The 10,242-nt window shown below is 38.5% G+C and overlaps 1 protein-coding gene across 1 annotated transcript in view; it reads right to left on the bottom strand.

The window, feature by feature from the left end:
* Positions 1 to 473: 473 nt before the first annotated feature.
* The window catches only part of LOC124721524 (muscle calcium channel subunit alpha-1-like), an 857,532-nt gene continuing 847,763 nt past the window's right edge, over positions 474 to 10,242 (bottom strand). The window contains exon 42 of the mRNA XM_047246542.1: positions 474 to 1,171. Coding sequence (XP_047102498.1) covers positions 956 to 1,171 — 216 coding nt within the window. The 3' untranslated portion in view covers positions 474 to 955. The remainder of the gene's footprint in view (positions 1,172 to 10,242) is intronic.

Here is a 10,242-nt window from a genome sequence, read left to right as displayed (position 1 = left end):
AATAGTCCAAACTTATCATGAAAAAGTAAGATAAATTCCTTGTAAAAAAACTGACTGACTACTCTTACACAATTTTTGTTCGGTTTGTAAAAATTTTGTGCACCAATCTTGAATGGAAAAATATTTACTATATCTTTCTGGTATAACTGTAAAGGCAAAGGAAAGGGGCTGGAAAATTGGGATAATACCTAATGGAGGAATTTGTAAATTCCCTGAACACACAAAACCAATATGTTCCAGACCTGACTTTATCAGCATATGTGAATGAAGATTGTCATAATGGAAAAGAACAAAAGATAAAATAGCTCTCCAGTAATTGTTGAAAGAATTAATATTGGAAATGTGCTCAAAGTTTACTATAATATGGTACTTTCTCCCTTATTCAGTAAACAAAATTAGCTTTGCCTTGAAATGTACCACCCAAGTCAGTTTTAAATATAAGCTCTAGTTTTGACAAATGAGAAGAAAAAATGTTTCAAACATATACTGAAAATTTAATTTCTTGAGGCTCACATAGTGCAGGTAATTATGCTGCAAACAAAGCTGACCCAGTTTCTTCATGCATTATCCAAAAACAATTCCTTCACTGGAATAATAAAAATATGTGACTATGCTCACCACAAGTGTTTTACAGCTTCCTGGTCCTGCCAGGATACATATTTGACTTAAAAAGCACTGTCACTGGATATGTATCACACACATTTCATGACAAATTTTCAATTAACACAACATAAAGGCCATACCAGGTGAATGAGTCATGTTTCTCTATGTCATTCCTCTTGTATATGTATATCAGGAAAAACAATCAACTATTGTTGAATTTGGGCAGTTCACATAAGGAGGAAATGACACTTTGTGTCAAGGTTGATTTATCTTTCCATTTTCAGGAAAAGTAAATGAGGCACTTTATAAGACAAGCCAATACTTTTTGGCTGAAAAGAGTAGGGGCCCACTGCTATAAATGAGGATTGGCACTTCCTTGTACAAGTTCTCCAGGAACAGTGGAGTTCTGGAATGAAAGGGGTCTCCCTTGATGCTCTTGTAACAGCAGCCTATGAGCTGCACGATCCATTTCTTCTTGCGTCATATTGAGTGCTTCTTGCATTTCTCGTGATGTGTAACGCACAAAGTCAGGATCACAGTACTTTCCAAGTCCTTGCTCAACCAGAACCTATTACAAATCACAGATAAGGATCACATCAAATACTGCATCTCCTGATTTTCATACATTAAATTACCTAACAAAATAGAAGAGCATTAAAACCCCAAGTGTAGAGCAGTATCACTCAGCCTCTTCAGTTCATGACAAATGTACCTTGTTTCATGTGTAAATAAGCACAAAGACATAAACAATGGACAAGTGCAATTAAAATATGAACAGGAATCACTTAAGTGGTTGATCTGCAGATACGTATTCACAAAAGAAATATATTATTTTTGTAGAGCAGATGAAACGGTCCACTTCAAAGCAAGATACACTCCTGGAAATTGAAATAAGAACACCGTGAATTCATTGTCCCAGGAAGGGGAAACTTTATTGACACATTCCTGGGGTCAGATACATCACATGATCACACTGACAGAACCACAGGCACATAGACACAGGCAACAGAGCATGCACAATGTCGGCACTAGTACAGTGTATATCCACCTTTCGCAGCAATGCAGGCTGCTATTCTCCCATGGAGACGATCGTAGAGATGCTGGATGTAGTCCTGTGGAACGGCTTGCCATGCCATTTCCACCTGGCGCCTCAGTTGGACCAGCGTTCGTGCTGGACGTGCAGACTGCGTGAGACGACGCTTCATCCAGTCCCAAACATGCTCAATGGGGGACTGATCCGGAGATCTTGCTGGCCAGGGTAGTTGACTTACACCTTCTAGAGCACGTTGGGTGGCACGGGATACATGCGGGCATGCATTGTCCTGTTGGAACAGCAAGTTCCCTTGCCGGTCTAGGAATGGTAGAACGATGGGTTCGATGACGGTTTGGATGTACCGTGCACTATTCAGTGTCCCCTCGACGATCACCAGTGGTGTACGGCCAGTGTAGGAGATCGCTCCCCACACCATGATGCCGGGTGTTGGCCCTGTGTGCCTCGGTCGTATGCAGTCCTGATTGTGGCGCTCACCTGCACGGCGCCAAACACGCATACGACCATCATTGGCACCAAGGCAGAAGCGACTCTCATCGCTGAAGACGACACGTCTACATTCGTCCCTCCATTCACGCCTGTCACGACACCACTGGAGGCGGGCTGCACGATGTTGGGGCGTGAGCGGAAGACGGCCTAACGGTATGCGGGACCGTAGCCCAGCTTCATGGAGACGGTTGCGAATGGTCCTCACCGATACCCCAGGAGCAACAGTGTCCCTAATTTGCTGGGAAGTGGCGGTGCGGTCCCCTACGGCACTGCGTAGGATCCTACGGTCTTGGCGTGCATCCGTGCGTCGCTGCGGTCCGGTCCCAGGTCGACGGGCACGTGCACCTTCCGCCGACAACTGGCGACAACATCGATGTACTGTGGAGACCTCATGCCCCATGTGTTGAGCAATTCGGCGGTACGTCCACCCGGCCTCCCGCATGCCCACTATATGCCCTCGCTCAAAGTCCGTCAACTGCACATACGGTTCACGTCCACGCTATCGTGGCATGCTACCAGTGTTAAAGACTGCAATGGAGCTCCGTATGCCACGGCAAACTGGCTGACACTGACGGCGGCGGTGCACAAATGCTGCGCAGCTAGCGCCATTCGATGGCCAACACCGCGGTTCCTGGTGTGTCCGCTGTGCTGTGCGTGTGATCATTGCTTGTACAGCCCTCTCGCAGTGTCCGGAGCAAGTATGGTGGGTCTGACACACCGGTGTCAATGTGTTCTTTTTTCCATTTCCAGGATTGTATCACGAACATGACACATGGAATAATAAAACAACTAACTGATGCATATGGTAACCAGTAGTTATAGGAATGGATACTGTCAAAGATTTGACCCAGGGTCAGTTCAAGAACATTTTTCCGCACAAGCAACATAGTATTTGGTGCCCATTGTCCCTCAGGCATTTGGTGCCTACCCCCCTCCTAAGACATTAGTTGGCTTTCCTTTGGCTCTTTGTGAAACACATGAAAATAAAACTAAATTAGTGATCTTGGAAATGTTTTAAATTAGAATAAGCAATACATATACATTCCTTAGAAAAAGAAATACATTTCAAAATTTTATGCTAGTGCTAAATATTGAAAGAAGAAACCATTCATTTACATTAAAGTTAAGATCTGGGGCTGGGTCAACAACATTTTTCCACACACTTCTCATTTGCCCCCCTCCCCCCTCCCCTCCCTCACCTGCACAACCCCCTTCCAGATCTTTCCCCTCTTTTGCTTTCATACATATCAGCTTTTGCTAATTGTGGTATCACCTTTATGCAGATCCTGTGCTTGGGTGTTCCTCCCAGCTTGATGTCCCAATCAGCTGCTACTAATTGTGATACATAGTGAATAGAAAGCTTACAGCTTTGGCACATTTGGCGTCCCACACGACCATTACTAACTGTGACACATCCTGTATAGAAATCTAACAGTTGTGGCACCTCTGGCACCCCTCTCAGCCTAGCACCCCAATGGCAGTTTGTGTTTCTTGGGTCTTAAACCTGCACTGATAATGTCTGAGATCTTTGAAATCTTTTCTTTTGATGAAAGTAGAAAGAACTAGACCTATTGTATTTTTCTAGCTTTGATAACAATGCACTAACTCTTAACCTGAATGGATTGAATGAGAATATAAAATTTCTGTTATTCATTTTGTTTGATAATTATCTTTTTACAATTTATTTCACTTTCCATCATAAAATGTAGGACAAAAATACAAAAAAATCATTTAAATTTATACTGATGTGTTAACCATAAGACACTGTTTAACTGCATAAACTGTACATTATTTGTGAAGAGGACTCACTAATAAGTAGTTAAATTTTATAAAATTATAAATGAAAGTAGTTGAAAACTGATAAACATGATCAAAGTTTTTAGGTATACAACTGAAGAAAATAATACACATTTGTGTGACATGAAAGAGAAATGTTCTATTAATAAAGTCATGTATAATTTCTACAGTTATTCAGTGTACATAGTGTAGTATTTCCCTTGTGTAAAAACATTGTATTGGAAATTTTCTATCCTTCCAGTTCAAAAAAGCTTTTGGAACAGAATATGAATTGATTGGCTTCATAGTATCATTTTCAATGGCTAAAAGTTAACATTCTGCACAATTATTCTTGAGGGAATTATATCTTTATCAACTTCAACAATACAGGGAAAAATATAGATTGCTACTCACCATAATGATGACACACTGAGTTGCAGACAGGCACAACCAAAAACTTTAGCTTTCAACCAAAGCTTTCTTCAAGCTAAATGTGTAACAGTCTTTTCACTGTGCCTATCTGCAACTCAATGTGCCATCTTTACAGTGAGTAGTAATCATCTTTTCCCTTATATTGTTGATATTCCAACCTGGAGTTTCCATTGTTTTGTCAACTTCAGTTTTGAAAAACTTCTTTTGCTCAGACCAATGAGTGACAAAATTTAACTAGATGAGGATCTAACTGAGAAGTTTACATTTCAATTACATTTATATCAACAAAGTCAATATCTGATATTGAAATCAGAGACAGCTCATAACTACACATTTGTAATTATCTTGCAAACAGCTCATTTGTGGACCCATGTCAACTACAACATTTCTGCTTCTACTACTGAATACTTTCACTCATCTCAGTTTTTGCTACTATTTCTGGTTTATGGTGTATACATATTTCGCACTTGGGTTTCTCTGGCATCCCTTTGAGCTTGGTGCTCCAAGTGGCCGTTTGTGTTACTTTTGTCTTAAACTGGCCCTGATTTGGTGTTAATAGTATACTGACAGTGATAATAGTAATAGGGATAAAAGGTTCATTGAAAACAAAATTTGATGAATTTATACCCAGAAGAAAATCTTTAGATCAATTGATGATAAAAAAATGGAAACCAGAAACATATCAGAAGGAACATCCCCAAGCTGAAGAAGCACTTCTAGTACAGAGAGGGGAGCATGGGTATGATAAAATTTTAAAAAAATATCAAAACACAAACAGCAGTCTTATGCTAGAAATACCAAAAATTTCAGTTGCTTATTTGGGACCTTTTTGTTCTCTGAGCACCATAGCAAAAGACATTATATCAATTTGCTTGGCATTCTTGTTTTCTCACAAACTTAAAATTCTGAAAGCTCTAACTGGGAATAAGATTGCTTCAATGCAGGACTCAGGTCCCCACAGTTCACCTTATCTATGCATGTAACATTAATTGGGAGAACGTGATGACCCAATCCTGTCTGTATGAAGCCCTATCTTATATCTCTGGACTACTACTTCTAGGAAAGAAGTTTGAAAATGAAAATATTTCATGAAATTTTTAGGCCTATAATATCACCATTTGGTGTTCTTATATTGGTTGTTATCTAAATTAATATCAAGTAGCCTGAGGAGCTGGAATATCAGAATAGGAAAATTGAAGCAAAAATAGTACATTCTGTTTATAACAATTTCTTTCCAAAATGTAAGTAAGCTCTGTAAATGCCAGACACAAATTTACAGGAGAGAGGACCTGACCATTAGATAAAAGTAAGAAGTCACAAAAATGGTCTGTTATCTGACAAAAGCTTTATATTCAGATAATCACTTCTACTTCTTTACAAACTACAGAGGTCTGAATAAGGAAAGTACACTAAGGGGGTCAACCCATATTTGACAGAAACCAATTATAGAGACATTGTAATATCAAATGAAAACATCTCCAACTTTTGTAGTCCTGTTGTCCTCAGTTGTATTTACTATTACAGTATGTTGACATTTTTTTTAAAGATGCTTTCCACAGAATAAAGGTGAAACATGTATGCCACAAAAATTGTGTTTCATTCAGTTGTAACTACACAGTCCAAAAGTAAAAATTATCAACATACCATAATCAAATGAAAACAATTATTTCTCTGACTAGGAAAGAATTTTCTGAAGACTTTCACAACATTTGTGTCTGCATCTGTTCTTGTTCCATGGAGAAAATGTACCATTAAATAATATTGTTCAGTCTTGCTTATTTTTAGATGATTCCTTAATTCCGACTGAAAACTATGCTCCAGAAAAAAAATTCTGGACAGCACAAAAGTAATTTAGAAAAGCTCAGATCCTGGTTAAAACTAAATGGGAAAAAATCATCATGAAGTCCCAGATGATGCAATTCAGAGCTGTATAATTAGAAATGAGTGACACAAAAATAATTTGCAATGATCAGGAGACAGATGAAGTAACTGAAAATTTTTACACCTAAATCAAAACAAAATGTTTATTCAAAAGGCAGAAATGGATAACTAAAAAATTACATTCAATAACATAATGTTTGCAATGTGTGTTTGAGGGTTTTATTTTTTTTATCACATAATTCCCAGATGCCATTTAACTAGCATCAAAACAGTATTGTAGGAAAAGAAAATCAAAGAAAGAAAGAAAGAAAGAAAGAAAGTATTGCTGCAATGAAAAAATATGAGTTCCCATGCACCATTAAAAACAATTCGCAGATGTTGCAGTGTACTGAGCAGAGATAGGAATGTGTTTTTAACACTGAGTTTGATTGCTCTACAGTCATATAATGGAGAACTGTTAGTCTTTTATCAAGGGCATTTACAGAAAGCAATGTTAAAACTTTGAATAGTAAATTTGTGTATTTATATGTCGATATAAAATGTATAAATGTTGTTTTGGTAGTTGTATCACACTATTACCTGGTGAAACAACATTAAAATCTTTACAAGCTGAGTACTTTTTTCAGAAGTACTTATGTTTAGGCCTAATTATAAACTTGACATACCCTGTGTATAAGGAAATAAATAATATGATAACTCTATATTAACAGATGAATAAATCCCATTTCACATTTTTATCAGATCAAAAGGAATACTGATTGCATTTAATTGTTATGCTACTGTAACAATATGGTAATTCACCAAAGGGTACCAAAAATAATTAAAAAGGGCAGAGTGGAATTTTCGTGGGTTTCTGTACAGAAAAATATAGCTGATTTAATACCAGCCACACTCATAATGATAAATTACTGCAGAGATTTTGGACGAAATTTTTCCCCAGCCACTCGAATATTTTACACATCACTCACCAATAGTCAATCACTATTGCAGGTATTAAATTGCTGTTTACAGCTGCCTAGAGTTATAGACATGCTCTCTGTGTTACAGAACAATGTCTGATATCAAACCAAATTTGCTCCATTAGCATAACTGGCTATATAGACACATCAAAAAAAGTTTTGCATCACCCCGGTTCCCAGAACTCTTGAAGACAGATGTTGACTGGAAGTTTTATCACAGACACAGTCCCTTTGACTGTTCAGAGATGTCACTAAACCTGCCCAAAGATGTAAACAACCATGCATGAGCAGCGCATATTAGACGGAGGGGGTCAGATAGCCAAACAGTTCCAGTCATTCCACCGTGAAGGAGGTACACAGCTCATGTTGTCTGCACTTCAACCATACCTAGACAGTCAATACAGTGGTTCGATGACATCCACATTGTTACTTTGTGCTAGTTAGGGCTCCCAACAAGGGAAGTGTCCAGGCATCTCGGAGTGAACCAAAGTGATGTTGTTCAGATATGGAGGAGATACAGAGAGACAGGAACTGTCGACGACATGCTCAGGCCACCAAAGGGCTACTACTGCAGTGGATGACTGTTACCTATTGATTATGGCTTGGAGGAACTCTGATAGCAACACCACCATGTTGAATAATGATTTTCATGCAGCCATAGGACATCACATTATGACTCAAACTGTGCGCAATAGGCTGCATGATGCACAACTTCACTCCCAACGTCCATGGTGAGGTCCATCTTTGCAACCACGACACCATGCAGAATGATACAGATGGGCCCAACAACATGCCAAATGGACTGCTCAGGATTCTAATCATGTTCTCTTCACTAATGAGTGTCGCATATGCCTTCAACCAGACAACTGTCAGAGACGTGTTTGGAGGAAACCTGGTCACGCTGAGTGCCTTAGACACATTGTCCAGTCAGTGCAGCAAGCTGGAGGTTCCCTGCTGTTTTGGTGTGGCATTATGTGGGGCCAGCATATGCTGCTATTGGTCATGAAAGGCGTGTAATGGCTGTATGATATGTGAATGGCATCCTCTGACCGATAGTCCAACAATATCAGCAGCATATTGGCGAGGCATTTGTCTTCATGGATGACACTTCGCAACCCCATTGTTCACATCTTGTGAATGACTTCCTTCAGGATAATGACATCGCTTGACTAGAGTGGTCAGCATGTTCTCCAGATATGAACCCTATTGAATTTGCCTGGGATAGATTGAAAAGGGCTGTTTATGGACAATGTGACCCACCAACCACTCTGAGGAAGCTATGCTAAATTACCGTTGAGGTGTGGGACAATCTGGACCCACAGTGACTTGATGAACTTGTGGATAGTATGCCATGACAAATACAGGCCTGCAGCAATGCAAGAGGATGTGCTACTGGGTATTAGAGGTACCAGTGTGTACAGCAATCTGGACCACCACCTCTGAAGGTCTCACTGTATGGTGGTACAACATGTAATGTGTGGTTTTCATGAGAAATAAAAAGGGTGGAATTGATGTTTATGTTGATCTCTATTCCAATTTTCTGTACAGGTTCTAGAACTCTTGGAACCAAGGTGATGCAAAACATTTTTTGATGTGTGTATTAGCAACTCATTTTGAAGATAAAGTCACAAACAACATGAAGGCACTGCCATATTCATAAAAAAGAATTGCACAGAATATAATAGTTTTGAGCAGTTATATTATTTAAATAAAAATAAGAATTTGGAGAAAATAACCGTTCTACCTCATCACAGAAGAGACAATATGATATAAGCCACAAGAAAGTTGTAACACAAATGAGTGGATAATGGTTATTAAGTGGTAACATCCATAAACAAAGCAAAGGCAAGATGGTTATAAGAAATGTAACAAATCAACTGACTCCTGAACATAACACAACTCTGATTCAAAATAGCTACATAGGGAATAAGCCATGAGATATTCCCAATATATTCAATAATTATTGTAAAAATATTGTAAGGAATTTCTATAAGGCATCAACAAGCACACAATACAGAAAGTAAAATAAAGTGTTTCTTAATCTCCAAACTCTTTTGTGAAACCAATGGGGATGAAATCATATTAAATACAAAGAGTCTAAAAAAGAAAATCATCAAGTGGAATTTATGGCATGTCTAATTTTATCAAAAAGAACTGCATAAATAAAATAGCTATCGAAAATTTAAATTTATCTCTGATGAGTGTTACATTTCCAACTGTCTGAAGGCGAAGAAAATTTAAAAAGACATCTGGAAATGAACTAAATTGTCTTTTAAATTTAAAATTAAAAGGAAGGTCAGTGTTGGTCATAATATTGATGTTTTATTGATAGCAGAATCGATTTTCGATCACATAGTGATCATCTTCGGTGCTGTACACATTAAACTCAGACACTGGTATCAAGTTATCAATAACCAGTAATCGATTTTCAGTTTTGGTTATTGATAACTTGATACCAGTGTCTGAGTTTAATGTGTACAGCACCGAAGATGATCACTATGTGATCGAAAATCGATTCTGCTATCAATAAAACATCAATATTACGACCAACACTGACCCTCCTTTTAATTTAACGTATATGGTCGATGTGCACACAGCACTCCATGGAGTTGCCAATCAATAAATTGTCTCTGATGCTCAGCATGGGTCCAGGAAGAATAAATCTGGAACTGTGAAATATGATAATCCAGTTGAATATTGGGTAGTAAAATTGATTGTTTGCATGCTTTAGGATCATGTATGCAATGCAGAATTGTGCTCAAAAGATGGATGCAAAGACATAAACCTGGAAATTTAGCAAGCTGTACGAAGAACATCAAGGACTGATGTAAGATGAGCAATCCATTTACTTGATAGAACGCATGGAAATAGGTGTGCCAGCCAGACAAAAGAAAGGTAAGACAGATCGCACTGTCTGCAAATATCTAACCCTTGTGTTCTGAAATGCAAATTAAACTCTGTCTGAAACACACTGTGGTAGGATGACCTGCTTATTGACTTACCAGGAAACTTCTGGGTAAACAGTCAATACATTCTGTGGAAATAAGCTAC

Source organism: Schistocerca piceifrons, chromosome X (assembly GCF_021461385.2).
Source record: "Schistocerca piceifrons isolate TAMUIC-IGC-003096 chromosome X, iqSchPice1.1, whole genome shotgun sequence".
Taxonomy (NCBI): domain Eukaryota; kingdom Metazoa; phylum Arthropoda; class Insecta; order Orthoptera; family Acrididae; genus Schistocerca; species Schistocerca piceifrons.
This window is presented reverse-complemented; position numbering and strand designations above follow the sequence as displayed.